The 23,885-nt window shown below is 47.6% G+C and overlaps 1 protein-coding gene across 1 annotated transcript in view; it reads right to left on the bottom strand.

Annotated features, from left to right (window-relative positions):
* The window catches only part of col5a3a (collagen, type V, alpha 3a), a 54,540-nt gene extending 34,479 nt beyond the window's left edge, over positions 1-20,061 (bottom strand). Inside the window, 6 exon segments of the mRNA XM_060075105.1 lie at positions 187-690; positions 3,660-3,782; positions 8,895-9,057; positions 10,151-10,364; positions 10,926-11,093; positions 19,681-20,061. Coding sequence (XP_059931088.1) covers positions 187-690; positions 3,660-3,782; positions 8,895-9,057; positions 10,151-10,364; positions 10,926-11,093; positions 19,681-19,780 — 1,272 coding nt within the window. The 5' untranslated portion in view covers positions 19,781-20,061.
* Positions 20,062-23,885: the final 3,824 nt, after the last annotated feature.

Genomic DNA, 23,885 nt, shown 5'->3' with positions numbered 1-23,885 from the left:
GTGATTAAGGCGGTGGTGGTTAGTGATGGTGGTGGTCGAGGTGAAGTCGTGCTCTCTACAGTTAGCAGGCAGTGGGGCGGTGCTCTGTTAGGGGAGTGAGGGGAAGGGGTAGAGGAGGCGGCGGCGGCGGTGGTGAAGGGGGGAGGGGGGAGGGGGGAGAGGGGGGAGGGTTCACTTGACTTCTACCTCCGCTTCGACCTTGGATTCAGGCAGTGCGGCGGACACCGGAGAAGGTCGTGGATCCTCGGTGGCTGTAGCGGTGGCGGCGGCGGCGGCGGCCTCTGGCTCGCTTGTTTGGGGCATCTCCGAGGGGAAGGTCTGCTCGAGGCTTTCGGCGTAGCCTGCGGAGGGCACGAGTTCTTCGGTGGCCTCTGGGGCCCTCGGGGGCCGGGTGGTTGGGGGGGGGGGCTCCTTGGTCAGATACTGGGCCAGCGTCGCCGGGGAGACGCTGAGGAAGCCGTCCTCGAGGGCTTGCTCCTCGTCTTTCTGCCTCCTCTTCCCCTTCCCCTTCCCCTTCCCCTTGCCTTTACCTTTGCCTTTGCCTTTGCCTTTGCCTTTGCCCTTGGAGCCCTTGTCCCGCTTCTTCTTGTTCTTGTTCTTCCTGTCCTTCTTGCCCTTCCTGCCCTTTTTTGAGACTTCCTTCTCCGTTTCCTTGTCGCTTGTCGGCAGCGGTTCCCGAGGTTGGGAAATCTTGTGCGGCAAAGAAAAATCACAATGAAGGGTGAAGGAACAGGGATGGGGTTGGGTTGGGGGGTGGAGGAAAAAAAACATAATTGTTTGTGAGTACAGAGACAGTTGAGGCAATAACAAGGGACAGGGAGACGGTTGGTTTCTTGGACGGCCTAGCGTCTCGGGTCAGACATAGTGCGCCTCCAGCTCAGTTAGAGCCAAACAATAAATAGCAATGAGTCAACAGCCACGGGGCAATCAGCGTGTACTCTCTCGCTCAAAGAAGAAGACCTATTTGTTCTGGGGGTCAGAGGGCACTTTGCTTATTCTCCGCAAGTGCTAATTCTTAGTGCGCCCAGCCAAGTGAGCAAATATGGCCTGTGTGTTGTGGGCTGGTGGGCTGATGGGTCCGTCTGACATTCCTGCTTTAGAAAGCCCGGACTGTGCGGCGGCATTGAAGATGAGATTTAGGTTCCCACTTGCAAAATAGGTTCAGTGAGTGTTAGTGACTGTCAGTGTGTGTGTGTGTGTGTGTGTGTGTGTGTGTGTGTGTGTGTGTGTGTGTGTGTGTGTGTGTGTGTGTGTGTGTGTGTGTGTGTGTGTGTGTGTGTGTGTGTGTACGTGTGTGTGTGTGTACGTGTGTGTGTGTGTACGTGTGTGTGTGTGTACGTGTGTGTGTGTTTACGTGTGTGTGTGTGTGTGTGTGTGTGTGTGTGTGTGTGTGTGTGTGTGTGTGTGTATATGTGTGGGTGTGTGTGTGTGTGTTTACGTGTGTGTGTGTGTGTGTGGCGGTCTGGGGGAGAGAGAAGGGATGGGGTAGTGGGTGAGTGGGACATGGAGCTCATGGCTCAGCTGTAGTCCTGATGATGGCCAACTGTTTGGCGGGAGGGTCTCTTACGGCCCGGTGTAAGCGGGGATGGAGCATTCCTGGAGCCCCGTGGGAGAATGGAGTTTCTCACGGAGTCACCCAAACGCACACAGATGCACGAAAGACACAAAACGCAGATATACACACACGTTTACAAATACAAACATACACCCACATATACAAAAACAAAAAACACAAAAGAAATCTATGAAACAAACACACACACACACACATACACAAATGCGCATAGCCACACACAAAGCACAGCATTGATGATGCATTAGAGTTGTACTGCTTTACTTTCTAGAAGCAGCCCAGGTACAGAGCCCCAGGAATCAGTGTCTCTGTCGCACGTTCTCACACACATACACACACACACACAAACACACTTTTATTTGTTGCACATATTCTCTTTGTGTGACACACAGCCAAATAAATATATGACATCATCATTCATCTTCACGATTGATCGAATGGTCCCTGCTAGCCAGAGGAGACGAAGAGCGGTGTTATCCTATTCGATTTATAGGACCTCTCTACGTGTGTGTGTGTGTGTGTACGTGTGTGTGTGTGCGTGTTTGCGCGTGTGTGTGTAGGTGCTAAAAGTCACACCTGACCAAAAGACAGATACAGTGCAGGCGTGAAGGAACACTGGGCTTTGAGAGAACGTCGGACTCTGGGCTGTCGCTCTCAAATGGCGCGCTTCCACTGCAGGGCGCGGTACGGTTCGGTTCGCAAAAGGTGCGGTACGGATTGCGTTTCCACCGCCAAAAGTGGGCGTGACCCGGACTGAGCCGTACTCGTTTTGCCCTCGTCTTCAGTACTCCTCCGTTGGGGTACTGGGACGCATGAAAGGGTGCCGGAAAAATTCGAGCTACACACCCCCTCCGTTGATTGGTCGACAGAACCGTCGCTTCCGGGCGACGCGGGGATAAAAACAAACAAACGGTAGCCTCGAGGTATTATTCTTTGCAAGGAACATGTCGCGTAAAACGCTTGCTCGGGCGAACAAGGAGGAGGAGGCGTTCCTCTGCATTCTTCGGGAGGAAGACGTTGTTGACGATGTTTAGGTAGCTGCCGCGGCGAGCGACATACGGCCTACCACGAAGGGTACCGTCGGCGGTGGAACCGCGACCTCGGAACTGAGCTGGGCTATACCGCCCCCTCCCTCCCGGACTGAGGCGACCCGAACTGTAACGCACCCTGCAGTGGAAACGCGGCAAAAGGCTCAGCTACTCCCGGAGAGGCTGCACGCTTCGCGTTCAGACCTCCTCTTGGCACAGGATATTGGAAGTAGTAAATCATGTGATCAGGTGATGAGCCTCACTGAGACAAACAGCTTTAATGGTTCTCCCTGTTATGACTTTGGCTCTGGGCGTAGAGCTTCTGCAAGCCTGGAAAGGTCCGTCGCAGTCCTAGCTGACAACCTGGATCTGGTGATGTCTCAACACGGACTTCGACTTAAAACCCCAAAGAAGAAAAGAGATAAAATGAATATTGATTGAAACAGGCTCTGCGTCTCTAGAGCCTTCCAGACAGTGAGCAAGATGGATCAGGTCTGCTAAATAGTGATCTCAGAGTCTCGTTCACCTCATCTGGGTTTACTTTGTTGTCTCATCGGTGGCCAACTCTGCTGTGTTTTTATTTCAGATTACTTAGGTCTGTCAACGGTAGGAAAATAAGTGTGTGTTTTTGTGTGTAAGAATTTGTTTGTGTGTATGCGTGTGTGTTACTCTGTGTCTATCGCCGTGTGTTCATTCTGTACCCTCCCTCTGGGTATCAGTGTATTTGTTGAGTATTGCTGACATCCTTCCAGTGTGTGTGCGTGTCTAGCTGTGTGTGTGTGTGTGTGTCTGCCAGTACGTGCACGTATCTGCCAGTTTGTGTGCGTGTCTGCCAATCTGTGTGCCTGTCTAGCAGCGTGTGTGCGTGTCTTCCAGTGTGTGTGTGTGTGCGTGCGTGTATGCGTGTCTGGATGTGTTTGCGCGTCTAGCAGTGTGTGTGCGTGTCTTCCAGTGTGTGTGCGCGTGTGTGTGCGTGGGTGCATGAGTGTCTGGCAGTGTGTGTGCGTGCCTGCCAGTGTGTATGTGCATGTGAGTCAGTGTGTGCGGGGAGTACTAACCTCAGACTTGTCCATGATCTGGGTGTTATAGGGCAGGGGGGAGTCACAGTCTGGGATGTATTTCAGACAGTAGTCTTCCGCCAATAGAGGATCTTCCGCTATGAGCAGCTGCTGTATTTCACCCTGGATCACAACACAAGAAACATAAAACACATTTAATTTGGATGCAAACCAAAATCCACATTTAAAAATCAAGTTTGATTATCCATTTTGATAATAATACAAAATTTTCCGGCATTTCCGCCGTGCCCAGCGGCTGTGGAAAACTATCGCCCACGTTTCCGGCGTGCTATGTCTCATGATCGCGACACTGTTGTTGTCCCCTTCCCTGCGTTCCCATGGTTTCGCCAGGCGTCCAAGGCGTCTGCGTACGTGCAACAGTCAAATTGCTCCCTCTCATCCCCGTCTCAATGACCTCGTCCACTTCCCTCTCGCAGCCCAGAAGGACTGAACAACTACCGAGAACAAATCACAATACAGACAGAACAGCAGTCCCCCCCCCCTATTAACTCCTATTAACCCCCCAACTAACTAATTTCTAAATATCCTCCTGAACGTTCCACACTATTACGCCCACGCTGCATCGTCCGGGGCCGTGTGGGATACAAGTGTGCAACATCGTCCGCTCATTATGCCTTGCCAACTAAATTCAAATGTCCCCTGGGGCATTGCGACTGGAAAGGAAGAGGATAAGAATCGGTGGAAATTGAAAAGAACGCGACATTCACATTAGAGAGTGCAACGGTATCCAGAGGCAGCTGCGCAGCGGTGATCAATTCGTAGGGAGATTATACACTCGATAAAGCAGTTATCATTGTTATTCATTAAAGAGGAATTAGAGGCTAGACCAACGCACTAGATCAACGTGTGACCTGCTGATGAACTCACTCAGTGACCAGCTAGTGCTCCTTTGCATACAATTCAAATTAAGTCTTATATAAACATGCTGCCGCCATTAATATGCGGTTATTAAAATTAATTTAAGGACAGCGCGCAATAAGGGAACAATCGGCTTCGCTTTAAATCAAATGATAAAAACTATATGTATTCAACAATTCATAGCTCCTCGCTCTCAGGATAAGTAGACAATTTTAATCCCAAGAAACTTTGAGATGCATTGAATTCAAAGAGCAGCTTAGGAATTAATCATCCCAGTCAAGGATACCTAAAAGTAGACTGTTGACATTGAGGATCAAAGCCAGAGCATGTTGTCTGGAAGTCAAACATCCTAACCACCAGTACCCCAGCCGCCCTCCTCATGTTACTGTTACTGTTTCCCATGCATACTCATCATTCTTGAGCGGTAAAGGCTTTTAGCAGGGGAAACCCTGTGTGTGGCACTGGACAGGAAACCACCGAAGGACCTTGGGTGTTTATGACACACAAAATCCATGTACGGAGACACATCTAAGAGTCAGACAACAGTCTCTGGTTCAGGTACCGGGAGTTTAGACCGGCCCACTCTGAGGATGTGTCCCTTCATTCAACTTCTAGCTTTGACCACCGAGTTCCAGTCCCCTCCCAACCAGACACTCACCTCTGATTTAATAAACGCTGGGCCTCTAAAAGGACATGAGTCATAACAAAGAAGTCTGGCTTCTCAGTGGGTGACTGCCGAGTGCAGATGCTTCTAAGAATCTAGACGGCTTACTGCAATAAAACAGCACTTGGTTGGTCCTTAGTTGGTGTTTTGTTTTTGCCTGAAGTGGAACAGATGCTTGTTAGCTAACTCAAAACATCTGAGCGCGACTCAACCAAAATCATTAACCAGGGCGGATGCATCCACAGCGAGCCTCGACTCGACTCACTTCATACTGCAATGATGGGGCTTTTTTCTGTGGGAATTGTACTCTGACCGCTTGGATTAAGCCCGCCTCGTACAATATTCCCGACGGGTCAGGGCCTCGACGTGTCTCTGCCAGTAATCCTGAAAGTAAGCATTTCACCTCAACCCCCCCTGATACAAACGAAAAAGATCAAAAGTGTGTCACGAAAACAACCCCGACGGGGATTACACCGGCGCACGTCAGCGGCGGTGAGCGGGAGCGGCCTTTGAGCAGGGCGCTGAGCGGCCAAGCGGGAGCGCCACCCCATCAGAGGGCATTCACCTCCATGTTTTTCTTCAGCTCAAAATACATGCAGAGTGTTGGAGAACGCTGGAGCGATTCGGTGGTTTTTTGGAAGGCAAATCTGGAAGCAATAGAGGCATCAGGGGGCGAGTGCCGTCCCTAGACCCCCACCACGGGCTCCCACGCTGGGGGAAACAGGGCCGGAACACCGGCCTCCTCCTCGTTCATGTTCTCCTCCCCCAGACCCAGGGAACCCGGGGCCTGGGAACAAGAGGCCTGAACATGAACCGCCCCACTGCATGCTGGTCCTCCCCTGGTACTCGCCGGACCCCGGGGGGGGGGGGGGGCGGGGCGGGGGGGGGGGGGGGGGGGGGTTACACAAAGCTATGCCTCGCAATAAACACAAGCGTGCGCACGCACACACAAACAGAAGCATAGAAATGTGTGTTTGTGGACCTACTGGAGTCATGTCTATAGCTTAGCGCGCACCAATCGGTCAGCTCTGCCTTGTTTTGAGCCCCCTGATACCGCTCGTCCATGGGTCAGAGGCGATTAAGCCTTACATAAATATACACACAAGCAGAAAATAGGAAAAACAGCAGCTCGCACCAACACCCGGCGACGCATCTCATGGAATAAATTGATCGGTAAGACAAGATGATTCACGGCCAGATTAGATGACTCATCCCCGGGAGTAATCATCTTCTTTTTCAGTCTGTGGGAGAATGAGAAACTGTCTTTTTGGGGGGGATTTCTTCGGTACGAGGGCGTCTTGTAGGGCGTCCGGTACAAGGGCGTACGAGTCCGCGATCGGAGAATTCGGACTTCAACAGCACTCCAAACATGGGCATGTAGCAGGGGCAACGGACCCTTGCCCCCCCCCCAAAATAAATGTCCCCGCTTGGGGACAGGAATCTGACAGCAATCCGACCACAGCAATCCAGCGTTTCTATTCCCTATACACTATAAGGGAATAGAAAACACTGGACTTCCTGTCACGGTGCGAGAGCGACAAGGTGTGTGGGGGGGGGGGGGGGGGGGTTGGGATGTAGAGAATGACTTGGGGGCACGGGAGAAGCAATTAAGGTAATGATAGGACTCAGGCAAACGCAGCCAGGGGAGGGTGAGGGTGCGGACGTCGGCGCGGTGATAGAAGTAGGAATTATCGACAAGGTGAGTAAACCCGGAGGCGTGGCTGCACCCGTGTCAGCAGAAAAGGACATCTGATTCTTCCTGGGTGAAAGTGAGGGAAGTGTGTGAGCGCACATATATATATATATATATATATATACACAAATAAAACAAATAAAACAAAGAAAGAAAGAAAGAAAGAAAGAAAGAAAGAGAGAGAACACACACACAAGAGACAGAGGGTGAGAGAGAGAGACCGAAAAGGGACTGCTAATAAGGCGGTCTGTACTTTTCCAGGGCTGAAGCTGTGTTATGTTAATGTCGGTGGGGACGGAAGTTTTTATCTGTGTCCCCTCAGGGTGTTCTGGAAGATGGCCTCTTCTGAAAGCCTACAACTTCCATCCTACATCTGTCTTCCTCCATCTTTTTTAGACTCTTGATCCTACTCTGTACAGACACTGTGCCTAAGGGCATGAGTTGGAGAGGGAGAGCGAGAGCGAGAGCGAGAGCGAGAGCGAGAGAGAGAGGGGTGTGTGTGGGGAGGGGGGTGCGGCTGGTAAGCTGATCTGTTCCAGGCTGTGGGCGAGTGATTTAGAGCCAAGTCTCACATGGAACGACAAGGGAACAGAGATTGCGTTTTGTCATGGGAAGCACACAAACTGAGAACTTATGACAATAACAGTCACTCAACCGAAAACAGAGGGACTCAAAGACCGGGGGCTTCCACTTCCACGGTTTAATCCGAACATCCCCGGTTCAAACCCAATAGTTCCCCGTACATGAACACCAGCCAATCACACCTGCATACCACGCGGGAACTCCAGCAGAGATAATGACTCTGAATGTAATGACTGTATAACCGCAGTGGGGTCGCCTCCCCGCGCAACCCTGTCCATCCCCGATTACAGATAATAAGGACCGAGCCTCTTGACATGCGTTGCCACAGGGGACGGCTGCAGGAATTCCACCACCGAGGAGTCAAAGGTCTCACGATCACCCGCCATATAAACTCAACACAAGCACACAGTCCCTCCACTGTGGTGGGCTAATGGGCCCAACTATATATTCAGCAGAGTCATTAGAAGATAGAAGGAGAATGAAAAACAGGGACTTGTGGAGTCACTGTTATCTTTCTTCTTAGCAATGACTGGGGAGAGCTAATAGCAGGCTGGGGGTATGGCTCGACAGGCCCCTCGCCATCTCTCCCGCCACGCCCCTTCATTGAGCCCCCCCCCCCCCCCCCCCCTCCCCCTGCCCCTCCCCCTGCCCCTCCCTTACCTGGTGTACCTGCGTCAACCCTCAACAGGGGTGGCCCCCACAGGGGAAACTGTGGGCAACTTAGTCACAGCACATCACACACAAACACATGACGTTAAGCCCAACTCACTCCTCACTGACTCAACGGGCTCTGCGTTGGCGTGGCGGACATGGAGCACTTTAAGAGAGAGTGCGGTTTATTTATGAATGGAAAATAACACCAGTGCATCAAAGCCTTCAAGCCACGTTGCTGGGTGTGGGGTGTGTGTCTGTTTGGGTGTGGGGTGGGGTGGGGTGTACTTGTGGGGTGCGTTTGCATGTGCGTGTGTGTGTGCGTGTGTGTGTGTATGTGTGTGTGTGTGTGTGTCTGTCTGTCTTACTTTATTTAGTCTGGCATTTCCCACAACCAATAATTATTAGACTGCTCCAGAGGATGATGCAAATGGATGAGTCAGTGTCTGGCGTTACCTCCTAATGGTATCACCAAGTTGCTTTTTATTATGCATCCTTATGCATCACCCAGGGACTGGTTGCTATGCAACTATATGACAGCCCAGAATAGTGTATGTTTGAGGGTAAAAAAAGGTAACGGTTCGTGACTATGTGGTGGCAACAACGCTTACATAGAAATAATGAGGGGCTGGGGAGCAGTGCATTTTCACATCAACAGCTCGGACAGCCAAAGACGATGCTAAAGTTCATGTCCCGTCGCCTACGTCTCCCATCCATAGCTGTACTGCCATCCACATAAAGGTGGTCATTCGAGGTGCGCTCCCACCTCAAACACCTCCTCGTCCATCAGGCGTGTCCCGAACACGGTCACGCCCTCCGTGCTGACGACGGCGGCGTCCCCACGCAGCAGATCCAGGGTCTCCACCTTCTCACAGTCCACGTAGAGGGTCACGGTCTTGCCCTGAACGCTGTAGGCTATCCTGTGCCACCTGACACACAGAAATAACACCACCACAACCACCACAAGGATGAGACAATGCTTTGACAAAGACAAAGGGGATATATATGAACGGATAAGGGCATCTTGCTAGGGGATGGCTACGAGTAGATGTTGGGGTTTGAAGCCCAAACTTTTTGAGTGGGAGTCAAACGCTTAATAAACGCTAACCACAAGAGAATCCTGCCCCTCTTTAAAAACATAAGAAAAATTTTGTTTGTTGCCTTTACATGATTTCTTTGTTTACATTATATTTGTATCCCACACAATGCTAAAGAAATTAGAAATTTAACCTCCTATAAAGAAAATACATTTAAAATCCCTACTTGAATGCGGCGTCTAAACGATTAAAAGATTAAAATGTTTGCCGTGATATCGGAATTTGTCTTCACTGTACGGATAATTAAACGTCACAGCGAATCCCACTGTTCGGTATATGAACTACTTTCATGCTCCGTTTCATCTTGCCCTATAGTAACCTTTGAGACTAATATATATGCTAAAAGACAACAGGAAGACATAATTACAATGTTCAATATAAATAATGAGCAGCCCGATAACTACTTGAATCAGAGGGTGGGATTGTGTGAAGCAAAATGACAAAACATAAGGAAACGACAAAGACCCTGGGAACTGTGATGGATGGAGTTTGCAGCTCCATAAAGTAGCTAATACACCTGAAGATGGAGTCAAGTGTATTGATAACCTATTGCATACATTAACGTCCGTTTCCCTGTCGGGACCTCAATGCCAAGAATCCCTCCTCTTGCAACCGTTCCGGGCACTAAATAATCGGAAACGTTGTGATGGCAATAAAAAGAAAATCTGCAGATACGACAAATACGAGTCTTTGCGGCCTGTCCAGCCTTCGATCTTACCGGGTAAATCCTAGGCCCAAGTGGCCCAGAGATTAATTAAATCTGCAGAACAGGCAGATAATAGATCTGGATACACAACTCCTTAGTGCTAAGCAAGCAGGATGAAGATATCTGACTAAATATATATATATTAAAATAACACAGGCTCAGCGATATCTATAGAAATCGACAAGGGAGTGAAGGCCAAACACGGGACCTAATCCTCACTTTCCGTCGGCCAGATTGATTTTCTTGAACGTGGGGTAGTCCTCTGGCGGGGGAAGTCCGTGGTGGTCTTCGTACAGGAACACGGGGGAGCGTCCCACCTCCAGGCCCAGCTGCTGCGCCCCCTGCTGGTCGTACACGGACAGCAGGAAGAACTGGGTGTCCTTCGTGGCTCTCAGGGTGGTCATCAGGGAGAAGTCCTCCGGGAACGGGGTTTCTGGGAGGGTGTTTATGGGGGGGGGGGGATACGTTCATCAATGAGAGCGGGAGAGCTGATGGGACCGATGGAACGGGAACACACCGTTGGAGAGGAGAGGATGAAAGAGGAGAAGGAATGAGGGGAAAGGTAAAAGGTGTGTGTGGGGGGGGGGGGGGGGGGGGGGGGGGGGAGTAAAGAGAAAAGTAAAGGAAAGAAATAAGTAGGTAAAGAAGGGGCATTAAGATGAAGAGGTAAGAGGAATAAAAAGTAAGGAAAGAAGGAGAGGAAAGGAAAATAAAGGAAAGGAGAGGAGGGGAGGGGAGAGAAAAAGAAAATAGAAGAAATCGAGGAGAGTAGCAGCAGTTTGAGGATAGGAGAAGGCTGGAAACACGTTGTAGCAACAGTTGCTAGAGCACACAGCGTGTCGCAACATAATCCTAACACGCAGAGCCTCTAACTGACTGAAGACGACGATAGATTTTGATGACGAAACAAGTGCAGGGCGTAACATATCATGACATGGCATCCCAGGACCATAGTAGTTGGACGTGACGTGGCATTGTATGGGGGGGGGTGTACCGGGGAAGAGCTGTTTGGTCGGGGCGCTGAGCTGGATCCTGCTGTTGATCCTGTACGCCAGGTCCGCTTCCTCCACGCCCTTCCTGTTGGTGCAGAGGCCCGAGTCCAAGGCGACGCCCTCCATGCCCTCGGACAGCTCCAGCACACGCAGCACATCGATGTGGTCGGCTGAGAGAGAGACACAGCATCCACAACAGGAGACAACGGGTCAGCAGGTAAAGACACCAAAATTCAAAGCGTTTCTGTGGTTCTTTGTGCGTCAAAAGTTGTGTGTCTCCATGTTTTCTGAAACGGTGTGTTTGACTGTTAAAAGATCAATAAAAAAATGTAACCTCTGAACGTCACATTTTCCCTTTTGATCACGTTTTCCCCGTTGCACAAATGTTATGTTTCAAAAACATGGACGGCAGCAGCCCAACGATTCATTCTTTTTTTTTTTCACTGCACAGTAAGTGTGACTTTGTTGTCGTCTGGCTGAGTTAAGTGCTGGTTGTTAGCCAGGGAAGGGGACATTCGGGGTTTAGAGCAGCCTGAAAATGGCTTTTAAAGAGCGGCTTCCTGTTTCTGGGCGTCCCCCTACCCCCCCGCCCGCCTCCTATGTCAGAGAAGTGGCTGCAGGTGGCCAGCCTCCTGTGGTGGTTATTACGGGCCGGGGGGAGGAGGAGGAGGAGGAGATGGTAGCCACCAGTCTCACTGATAATCCTAGCAGCAGCAGCAGCAGCAGCAGCAGCAACGGCTACGGCAGCACCTGACAGCTGGCACCTGCCGAGTGCGTTGGGAGTCTGGCTGTGTGCCAGACAGAAGAACCCCCCCCCATGGGCTTTTATTCTTCTTCAGCGGAACAAGATCTTCCAGGCATGAATGAATACTAGTGCCGAGCTTGATAGGCACACAGCTTGCTTAAAAGTATTGCTGAAAGAGCTGGGTGACCCATTGAGAGAAAAAGATCGGACCAATTTAGTTATTTTTGTCGTGGACGTTCACGTTGTCAGAAATGGTGGACGCATAATTAAATTGCCAATTAAACACAGCCAATGGCTATATGCCTATTATGAGGAAGAATTTAGGGTTTAAATAAAAATAAAAAAACATTGTTTGGTGGTGACATTTACTGTCAAGCCATTAATAGGAATAGGTTGGCAGCAGTGATACCCAGCCCCTACTATAACTCTGCCACTGGCGATCCAGTTTTATAGTACATCGTCAAGTTTAATACCCTTTAAAACTACCCCTATAATATTCTTATATGCTGATTTGGGCTAAAAGAGAAACGGAAGACATCATTGAAGCTCCTTCGCCATACCCCAAAACTAAATCTCTAGATGATCTGGTCTCGCGGCGGGGGGAGGATCCATATTGATGCATCGCCCAGGCTCTAATCACTAAACGGTGAACAGTGTATTTAATTAAAGGGAAGGTTTCCTTGGTTACTGCTCCGTGGCGGCCAGAGGGTTGTGTTATGAGAGGAGCGGTGATGAAATGCCGTCGTGAGTGTAAAGCTGGGATCAGAACTTCTTGTGCAGTCCCCCCGCGGCCCCTCCCGTCTGGGACGCTGTGCATGGATGCGATTAAGCACTTAGTGTTCAGGGCCATGTGAAATAAAGTCCAACTCCTGTAATTTCTTACATCTCCTTATCTTCCGGATCCTTTGATTAAAACACCCGGAGAGAGCTGGGCGCTGTTGGAATATGTATATTTGATCTCACCATTGCATTGCCTTGGGAGTTATTTATTCTTGGACTAAGGAGCCACATGTTCCATGCAGCTCTGGGCTCATTTGCTTAGTCCCACAGCAAGGCGAGAGACATGCAAATAGGTTACGCTGTCAATTTCCAGCGGCCCTACAACGGAAACCATAAGGCTCGGGGTCTACACAGCAACAGCAACAATACCGCCTAATTGGATGGTAAACAAGCCAAACGGACTGTAAAATAGCTACAAAAACTAGTGATACTAATACGATTCACTCGTTTATTTGCCACCAACCGCGCTAATAAATAAACTGGCATTGTGACAATGAACCGAGAACTAACAACCGATAAATAATGCAATGTGTCAGCATTTCTCTCTTTCTTGTCCCATTGTATTGTATTGGAACCCCTCGAAAACTAGACAGCGATCATAAAATAAAAAGATCAAACATTGTCTTTTCCCTCACAATTTCTCTTTTTCCCTCACAATTTCTCTCTCTCTCTCTCTCACTCTGGGATGGGGTCAAGAGGAGCACATGTTTAGTACAGCCACAACATGTTCTAATGTGCCGCAGCGTGTTACCAATTATATCAGACCTCTGGGTTTCTGTCCGTCCATTAGCAGGAGCATCTGACCGATGACCTCCAAACAATCTTCCTCAATCAACTGTACTGGAAATCTACCGGGGCAAGGCTTATCGCCGGCGTGGACAGACAGAATCAACTCAACTGTTACAAACGCACGTGCACACACACGTACACCCACACACACAAATGATTATGGTTGCACTCTACAGACGTCATTTACAAGTCTTAACTTAGTCTTAAAATTCTGTATGCGGATGAATGGACCTCAAATATTTCTCCATTACCATCATCTCAACAACACAAACCGCCACCCACTCCACCCCCACCCTAGGCCGAATGGCAGGGTGCCATCTGAATCGACCCTCAACTAGTGATGAAAGGTGTGTGTGTGTGTGTGTGTGTGTGTGTGTGTCTTGGATCCATGTGTGTCACCTGAAGTGCTGCCAAACAATCTGTAGCCTGGAGTCATTGCTGCCTGAGCAAGGGTTACTTGCATCTCATTTGTATTATGACGCTGGATGTATCTGATGCTGGATGCATCTAATGATGGATGTATGATGATGCTGGATGTATCGAATGCTTGTTGCATCTCATGCTGGCTGTATCTGAGGCTGGATGTATCTGATGCTCATTGTATATAATCTTAATAATGCTGGATGTATGTGATGCTTGTTGTATCTGATGCTGGATGCATCTAATGCTGGATGTATGATGATGCTGGATGTATGATGACGCTGGATCTATCTGCTGCTGGATGTCGCCCCTTTACGGTGAGTCTGGGAAATGGGGATGTTCATGATTCTCATCGGTTAGGGGAACCTTCTCTCTCAGCCTTTAGCCTTGAGTGGGCCAAACAAGAGGCAGGGGAAGACACACCTTAATGTCAAGGATGTGAATGCTGTGTGCTGTAAAGTTTTGGGTGGATGTCTTGAATAACTTCCAAGATCACAGCTCAGTGAAATAAAGTAGGAGTGCTGAGAACCTTCGTAAAAAACCCAACACTCCCCACCCCAGTCAAGTGATAAAATGCACTCTGTAACAATTATTACATGCCACAAAACCCAACAGTGTCCCCTCCATTACTTTTTAAGTAGTTATTCAATTTCACGCTTGACTTTTTCTTATTTTTGGGTTAAAACTTGGCTTCTTAGTACCGACTTTCCCTCTATACAAGAATATGACATCATCACCCCCTAAATGCTACCCCCATACAGTCCTGTTCTGGTATCTGATGAGGGAAAGGGCCCCCCAAATGTGGCCCAGCCTCCGTCAGTCACAGACGGCGTTGTGTCTCCAGGAAAGGTCACACATTGCTCCGTACAGCTGTGGGACACCGACGACCCCGGCGCCGTCGCTCTTTCCGCGTCCCGCCGGCGGCCAATCGCACGCAGCTCCGGGCTACTCTGGCCTTTACATACGAGGACATAATGTGTCCTCTGTTGCTCCCTCAACACACCGCGAGAACCCACGGCCTTTCGAACGCATTCCTTCTGACTCACACCACCTCCAGTCCTGGAGGTGGCGTCTATGAGGAATATCGCTCTCTCTGCACACGCACACATGCACACGCACACACACACACACGCACACACAAAACTTGGCCTTTTAAAAACCATTGGAGCTGGGAAGAAGTGGAAGAAGAGGGGGGGGGGGGGGTGTTGACCGCTATTATGACATAAAAGTGGGAGTTCCCACAGTATTTGAGAATAACACACACACACACACACACACACACACAAATATGTGGGTTTTTTTGTGTGTGTCTCTAAAAAACCGCAGCACAGCATTTGCACACAATTCTTGATAGACACAACCACACATTCACCCTCTATAATTGGAAACATTGATGACGTAACAATATGGAGCCCACAGGCGCAACCGTATAAAAAAAACACACACACCCATACCCATTTGTTTTTTGGCATAATAAACCTTTCAATAAATACATTAAATGGGATACATTGTATATGCTTCAACTTTGTTTTTGACCACCAGTGGTGGAGTATCAAAACAATATATAGAGTACAATTTATGAGAAAACACAAATCGGTAGAATAACTATGGTTAATTGAATAAAGAAGTTCTACCCAAGGGCCAGCTGGGGTTTACATGGGGTTTATCAGCTTAGCTAGGACGCAAAAAAAAGGAGGTCTGTAGTGTGATATTAATCGTGCTGATTATGACTTGGAATCGAGGCTGCTTTCACTTATCACAAACACACACAGACTCTCACACACACACCCAAACAGGAGGTTGGGAGCCAGTCAAACCAGCAGTTGTGTGGGAGAACCAACTTGGAATGCATCCACAGAACCTCTCCTTTGCTCCACACAGCTTCACTCTCTCCTTCCCTGTAGTGCGCTAACATCGATATATCAATATATAGGAAACGTGTGAACCATGTGTGTCCCGATATGGAGCCGAGTCAGTCAAGTGTAGTAGTCACGATCACTTCTCAAAACCAGGACCTGTTCCGTTTCTCTGCTATTGCACACGGAACTGATTGCGCCGACAGACCCAGATGCATCTCCAGTTCTGTTTCTCAAACATAGACAGCTGTGATTAGCATGTTGAGAATGCTTGAATATGGGTCAGCACGATAAGTCCTTGGTTTCCCCAGCTCACATGCATGGCCGCTCGCTTTAAGACGCTGGCACAGAGTAGTAGAAAATGCGGTAGAACATTCCCTTCCATTTCACATCGGTGCGGCTTTGGTCCACTTCCTTGGATCGTTCTGTTCATGTTTTGTGCTCAGCGTGACAAAGCAAAGAGCTGTTGGGCCCACGGAGAAAACACCTGGGGGTTTCACACACACACACACACACACACACACACACACACACACACACACACACACACACACACACACACACACACACACACACACACACACACACACACACACACACACACACACACACACACACACACACACACACACACACAAAGAAGCAGGCAGAAGGCAAGGGAACGTCTCCATACAAAACATACCAGCAGCACACGCATGAGCAGAAATTATTTGTTTCTGGTCAACTACAAGCCCATCACTCATTGTCTCTGATGTAACAACATTCACAAACCACAGAAAGCATCGAAAGCAAAATCCCTCCACCACACAAGACACTCACATTCTCCCAGGACAGCTGTTCATTCACGACTTTTCAACCCCCCAAAAAAAAAAAAAAGCGACGTCACCTACGCCCCGAAGCAATGCCCCGTTTGCTGCTTTGACATAAAGTAGTCGGACCTCCTGAGGTTAACAACCTGTTGTCTGGGCTGCAGGACAGAGCTCAGAGAGAGGGAGGTTAACGGAATGAAAGGAGGGCACCAGGCGGGGTCATCACGTCACCGGGGTAGTACTCGCGCTGCGCCGGAAAGGTAACAGATGGTTCTGGAAGGAAGGGCCACAGCCCCACCGGGGGTCCGTGTCTACACGGGTGGATGTGAGGGCGGAGAACTGGACGCCCACTCAGGGCAGCTGGCATGTTATAAAAGATGAAACAAAAAAACAACTGCAGAGACAGCTCTAGTGATGAATGCTCTTGACTGTTCTGAAGGGAGCCATCCAAGCTGATGTCACAGAAAAAAAACCGCCAGAGAGGGAAGGGAGTCGGGACTGGGGGAAGTTTGGACGGGCTCCTTGCCTTCTGCAGGCCAGATGTTTATGGCACTCTATAGGATAAAGACGTGATCCATGAGGTGGTTAAGCATCATTTCTGCACTTCAGAGACTTGAAATTCCCCCAATAGAAAGGCCCAACATCATTCCTAAAAGCGGCAGGCCTGTGATGAGGTCGCGGGCCAGTCAAACACCATCCCCAGTGAGGGCTCCACTTTCGCCGATTTGTTTGCATTTGTCCTTCTCTCATTTTGCGGCTGGATCAAAGGAAGACCGGGGCCCTGTCGCTACCCTGTGGGGGGGGGGTGCCGGATTCAGGGTTGGTGTGCTGGATCAAATAGGAACCAGGGAGGGACTGCATGCATGAAAACCTCTCTCTTCCGTCCAGTCAAAACAGGGGCGTGTCAGATGGTGGTGGATGTATTGTAAACAAACTTACAACTTTTGATAGATCCACGCACGTTGCTGTGGCGTGGTTCGTAGAGCACATGTAAAGAAAACAAGAGGGGGGGGCCAGGGGGGGTAGCAAGAAAAATGTTGATGAGGCAGAGGAACAAAGCATTCGCTAGGCTGTAGATGTGCGAGGGAGAAAGTCTCACTTCCTGTCATCAGGCATGACTACAAAGTCCCTTTGCGCTGATCCAAAACTCACAGAGCAGGCATATGGGAAAACATTCATAAACTGAAACGCGCATGTGCGCACCTTGCAAGCAGACAAAACACGCATGCACAGAGTGACACACACGCACACATAAACATCCTCCCTCACACATACAAACAAACGCGCATAACAACACACGCATACAAATACACACTCACACAGATTCACTCTGGTGTGCACAATCACAGCAGACAATGCTGAGCACTTTGATATCTGCAGCGCCATATGTACCAAACGATCTCCCTCTCTTTCTCCCCCTGCTCTCTCCCCCTCTCTATCACACTCCCTCCATCGCTCTCTCTCTCTCTCTCGGCCACTGTTCCAGCCTTCATTAGGGCTCTCTCGACCAAATAGTTTCCATGTGGCAGGCAATTGTCTGTGATTCAGGCCACTGCTAGTCTGCACAGCGTCTCTTCTCATCAACACTTTTCAGAACCCCAACCCCCCTTCGAAAATAATCTAACAATAAGCCCCTTTAAAAAAGTGAAGGGGGGGGGGGTGCAAACAAGGCATATTTCTAAACTCCTGGGGACCATAGGGTTAACTAGCTAACTTCTGCTGTCGAGGCATGCCTATTTTGTTTTCCTTTTCTTATTTTTCTTCGTCAAATTGGCGATCTATAAAGGACAGCACCTGTAAGGACACAGTGTGGAGAGGATGAGCTGAGAACATGGCCGCAAGGCAGGAGTGGGGGGGACAGAAGGCTCTCTCATCTGACGCCCCTCTGGAAGGACTGTAGAGACTAAGCAGCGTGGGTGGCAAGCAGGAAACACAATGCAACGTGCACATGCCGGTTTGTTAATGGCTATCTTAGGAATTACAGATCTGAGGGAAAACAAATTTGGCTTTAGTGCTTTGCTTGCTGAACAAGCCCGGAAAACACAGCAAATGTGGTTGTTTTATGCGTAAGCAGCAACCCACAAACACAAACTCACACATATAGGGTTGCTATGGCAGATAGCAACAAGTGTTATCAAAAGTAAAAAGTAAATACACCGATTCTTCTTTGTGTCTGTTGATAAGGTCGTTTTGGGAATGTAAATATTCCCTAGACATAATATACACCATAATACATTCCAGCAGTAGCCCGCAGGCCTACAGTGCAGTGATGCAGAATAAAGTGGAGAAAATCTGAATTTGAATGTCAATATCCACTAACCTATAAAGTTAGCCAACTAAATGCCAGCAGCAGGCATAGGCCTATACGCCTAAGTGACAGTGCAGGGCTGCCCGCACAACATTATCGTATATGATCAAATATTAACAAATACTAGTATAAGCTGTAAAGAGCCTTAGCAGTAGGCACCTTCCTCTCCAGGCCTTAAGTGAGCTGTCGTGATCCACATTAAACAGATCCATGACAGGAATTTTAATCTACTGCAGTGGGTGAGCGTTTCAGCCGCTCACCTATTTCTCAGACCAACGCTAAACCACTTCACGGTAAACCGACGCAGATCACGAGCAAACTCAAACATGACATCATCATCGTCACATCGCCTCCAGCTGAGGGCTTGGCCCATTCTCACTGTCAGAGCCCCCATCGGATGTCAGAACCCTCACACTCTTGAGTTATGTGTTGCAAAGGTTGTATTTTAGGGCCAGATGTTCATAATGATCGTGCATTTTTATTGTACTATTGGAATTGGTTTGAATTGAATTATTTCTCATTTACATAAAAAAAAATGATGAAATAAACGCTGATGCTGATGAAATCTGGTGCGATTCAAATACAGTGTGAAATGGTACGCATCTGGATGCTTTATGTGGAATCGTAGGATTTCATTAGGGGTCGTTTGCGGTAACCTGACGAGTTCGGGCCTCTCTTAATGACTTAATGTATTTTAAATGAGCCAAGAAGTCGTTTGGGCCGTCAATGCACTGCACTATGAAATGAATCCTGAGCTGAACTATACGGGCAAGTTCAAACCAGCAGCATCACCACCACATCCCCTGCACATCAAAGAGGGCTGGTTAACAACAACACACTTTTGGGGGGGGATATAATAACACAGTACAACCAAACAACCTCGTCATTTGATAATCTTTTGATCATCATTCGAAGTAACAAATAACAGTTGTTACAATTGAGCTGTCAAAAGAGAGCTGGTGGACCATAATACATTGCAACGCTTTGACAGAAGCTTAAGTCTCAGAATAAATTGTTTTTTACGGGCAGGTGTTCAACAAGACCCTTTACCTGCAGTTCGTGTCGCTGTTGCTTGAAGTAAGACAATAAGAAATAGCGGTATTGTCCTCAACGACCTCCTTCTTGCCAGGCGGTCCATCTTTAAAGGCATTAGACCCCTTGCCTTCGCCGAAAAACTTTGAAATTGCAATATGAAAGTTTGATTAAACTAAGCAGCCATGCGGGAAGAAGAGAAGAAAGCCAACGCGCCCCGTGCACGGTCTGTAGACTAGTTCCACTTGCTGATTGTTGGAGACTTTTTTTTTAGGCTCCTCTCAACTTCTCTCTGTCCCTCTCATTCAATTTCTCCCTCTCCCCCCTCCCAACTTCCCCACTTCTCCACCTCTCACACTCCCCTTCTCCTCCTCCTCCGGCTCCCATAGGACGACGTCTCGAGGCAAATAGACGAGCAGCGCTCGCCGGAAAACTCCGTGATAAATCATACATCTCCCCCTGGAGCCAGCGCGTTGATTACACGCGATAATTGGTGAGGTCTCGCGTTGTTGCGGTAGTCGTTATTACTCATTCAACACATTATGCCGGGCAACCTGTCACGTTTTATATTCTCGGTGAGATATACGAGAGTACTCCGTTAGATATACGGCTGACAAAGGAGGTTACAAATGATCATGAATAGGACGTTAACGCAAGGCAGTTATTATTTGAGGAAATTGTTTTTTTAATTAAACGAAAGCGTGGTTTATTATGAACAACTATTTATGGTGATGGTAAGAGTGGATGGCTGATGGAAATTGGAACACATTTATCCTACCAAATGCATCACAATGAGGCTGTTCTAAAAAAATAAAAATAAGGGAGATATTATGCAAAGTGTTCAAGACATGCTTTTGAATTTTTTTTAAAGAAAGTCAATTGAAGCAAGAGAAGATACTTTCGGCCCAGTTCTGAACATCACATCTAGCTATTAATAGACATTGCATTATTTTGCAGTAGACCAGTATTATTACCGTGATCCCTGTTGGGTGTAGCCATGTTATCTTCACTATCAGGCCAGCATTCACTTAAAAATTCTCCAGCACTTGTTCAGGCAGCAGCCCAGGCCACTGGCCAAGCTAAGGTGCATAACCTTAGGTTAAAGGGCAATAAAGACGGTCTCGGTGATTGGTGTCTTATGTTCCAAAGTTCTCTTAAAGTTCACCTCGTTAGACATCCTTGAAAATAACGTCATCAGTGATTTAGTAGGCTACCATGTGTGGGGAGTGGTGTATCGAGAAGACATTTTAATTAATCCATATTTCAGAATAATTATAATTTCTGTTGAATTCTTTGAGTGCTTGCAAAATATTTTGCTTTGCAGGCGAGAGAATTGCTTAAAAAGGGAGACAGGCAGATAGATGAAGAGAGAGCGTAATTGCTGAGTGCGTTTGTGTGTGCGTTCGTGTGTTTGTTTAAGTATGTGTAACAGAGAGAGAGAGAAATAGACAAGAATAGCTAGTTCAGAAAACAATACATTTTTCATATATATATATACACACAATTGTATCAGTGAAGACCATGACAAATGTATTGTTTTAAAATGGAATAGTTCTTGTTACATGGTTGATTACAATACATGGTAGGTTTATAAGTAGCACAAACGGATAAGTGTTAAGTGATAGGTTGCAACAGGGAAGGCTATATCAGTCAAACAGTTGCAGTATTGTGCAGGACATAAACGCCCCGATGACTTGGAAAGATTAAGAATGATCCCCTGGGTACACGAGGGCTGACCCTCGACCCCTCCACCTCCACACTCCACCACCTCCTCGCTGGCAGCCCAGTAGTGAAATGGGCCTGGGCTGCATTCCATACGGCTTTTGACAGATAGTTACTAAGAGGCTAGCGGACAGACTGAGACCTGGGTGAGAAATACTTACCGAGCTCATATTATGTACCATACATGACATAACTGGAACTATACAGTGGGTTTTTTTTTTTTTAAAGAGATAGGTTTGACGGCAATATACCTGGAAAACACTTATTCTTAGTCATCGGTAAACTGTACTGCAGTCCCTGTTTTATTCATATAATTACTCTCCTTTGTGTGGCTCTAGGAAAACAAGTGAAACTGCCAAGTGAAATGCGCGTGCCTTTGTGTGTGTGTGTGTGTGTGTGTGTGTGTGTGTGTGTGTGTGTGTGTGTGTGTGTGTGTGTGTGTGTGTGTGTGTGTGTGTGTGTGTGTGTGTGTGTGTGTGTTTGTGTTAGTGTTTGCATGTGTGTGCAAACCTGCCAAATAGGATTTCCTAACTGTATTTTGGTGACACAGTTGATTCAGATTTGAACAAATCCAACTCTGGCACCACTCACAGACACGTCTGCACTCATTTCAACTCAGACGCCCTGATATATATCACTTCCAATTAAAAGTCTGGGCTGCTTTTCTATAGAGTTAGCATGTGGTCAATCCGATGATACCAAATAACTAATAGAAATAAATATGTAGAGGTCAGCGTGTGTATTTATAACAAGCTAACACAGGTTTTTCATTGACTTCAAATCAGTGAAACAGGAGCAGCAATTGAGGTTTGAAGTTTGGCTAGCTGGTGGACAGGAGGAAAAGCGAACAACAAAACAAAACCAGGGACCCTGCAGGTCTTTTCATCATACTTTGTAGAGGAAGATGAAAGAAGAGTTTGATGAGGTGATACAAGAGTCTTGGAAGGACTTCAAATATAAAATATATATCAAACTGTTTTCTTTTTTTATTGTTATCTTTCTCTCAGTTTGTCACTCTAATTGTATTTTTGTTCTACTTGGCTGGTTCATTAAATCGTTTCTTTAACGGCCTCAATCATAGTTCTGTTGTATCCTCTTTTTCAATCATGGTGTATTTATTTATGGATATTGAAATGTCTTTTTATTCATAACATTTTTTCACTGCTTGCTTTAATGACTGTGAGAAGGATATAAATGCTATATTATGTGTAATTATATTTCTCATCATTTCATCAAACACATGCCATGGCTAACCAAATTAGTTATAGACAGGACCTCAAATAATTTATCACTATGTCTCTTCAACCAAACCAGATAGTCATATTGATCATGGAGAGGTAAAGGAATCAATATCCTGAAGATTTCAATATTGTTAGCCTGTGGAGTGAAGGCATCTGGAACATGCAAGAACAGGACAACAGGCAGACTGTCAGCTAAATATGCATTTGAAGATCGGAAGACAGACAGAACCGACTCTTTGTGTCTGCCAAACATTGATTTATGTGGATTTCGGGGGGAAATTGGCTTCCTTGTTTTTTTTTTTTTTTCATACAGCCCAAATGATATAACTGTCATACATGACCCACATTTCACTCACTCAATGTTCACTTAACGGCTGTTGAATTAGGTGTACAGTTTAGAATTTGATATAGTATATTTTGTAAACTTCATAATTTTAAGGTAACGCATACATTTCGTTTCTGACTTTTATTTTGAAATGTTTGATTCACCCGGTAGGGGTGTGCCAAAATATCGATACTACGACATATCGCGATATTTCATCTTGCGGGACGTTATCGATATGCTGACGCCAAATATCGATATCCCATGACATGCTATTTTATGTATTCTTTAATATAGGTATTAGTGGGCAACTAACACAGTATTCAAAGACGTTCCCGAAATTCAGCCGTGGTGCAGAGTTACAGCCACTCCGAGCCAGTCGCACATTGAGCTTCCCCCAAATGCGCTGTTTTGGTGTCTGTAGCAATAATGCAAATGAGGAGGAGCGAGGCGGGTCAAGGAGGAGGGTGGGGGGGTGGCCCTGAGCAGCTTGCAGCCACGGTACCATTCGCTCTGTTTACAGTGGATGTATCGCAATGGCGAGGCGCACACAGCCTTTAGCCGTGTTCTGTAAATATTCTAGAACACACGGGAGTCCTGGAGCTCTATATCAAAATATTATCATATAGCCTACATAGATATCTATATCATATAATATATATATTATAACCGCCAAAAGATGTGTGAGCCGATATTATGAATCTCAAACGGCCGCGTTGGGTTCTCCGACGTTCCTGGTTCTTCAACGTCCTCATCAATGTGAAGTAGACTGAACCACGACAAGGAGGAGAAAGGGATCGTTGCCGGGCAGCGCTTAGGCACCTCCGCCTCCGGCGGTGGTCCCTCAGCGGGTCTCAAGCTGGAGACATTCGCCGCCAACAATCCCTTTCTCCTCCATGTCGTGGTTCATGTTCTTGAGGGAGTCAAAGCCAAAGTTC

This window comes from Gadus macrocephalus, chromosome 2 (genome assembly GCF_031168955.1).
Source record: "Gadus macrocephalus chromosome 2, ASM3116895v1".
NCBI classification, from domain to species: Eukaryota; Metazoa; Chordata; class Actinopteri; order Gadiformes; family Gadidae; genus Gadus; species Gadus macrocephalus.
The sequence above is the reverse complement of the archived record's forward strand: the minus strand, read 5'-3'. Positions and strand labels throughout refer to the sequence as shown.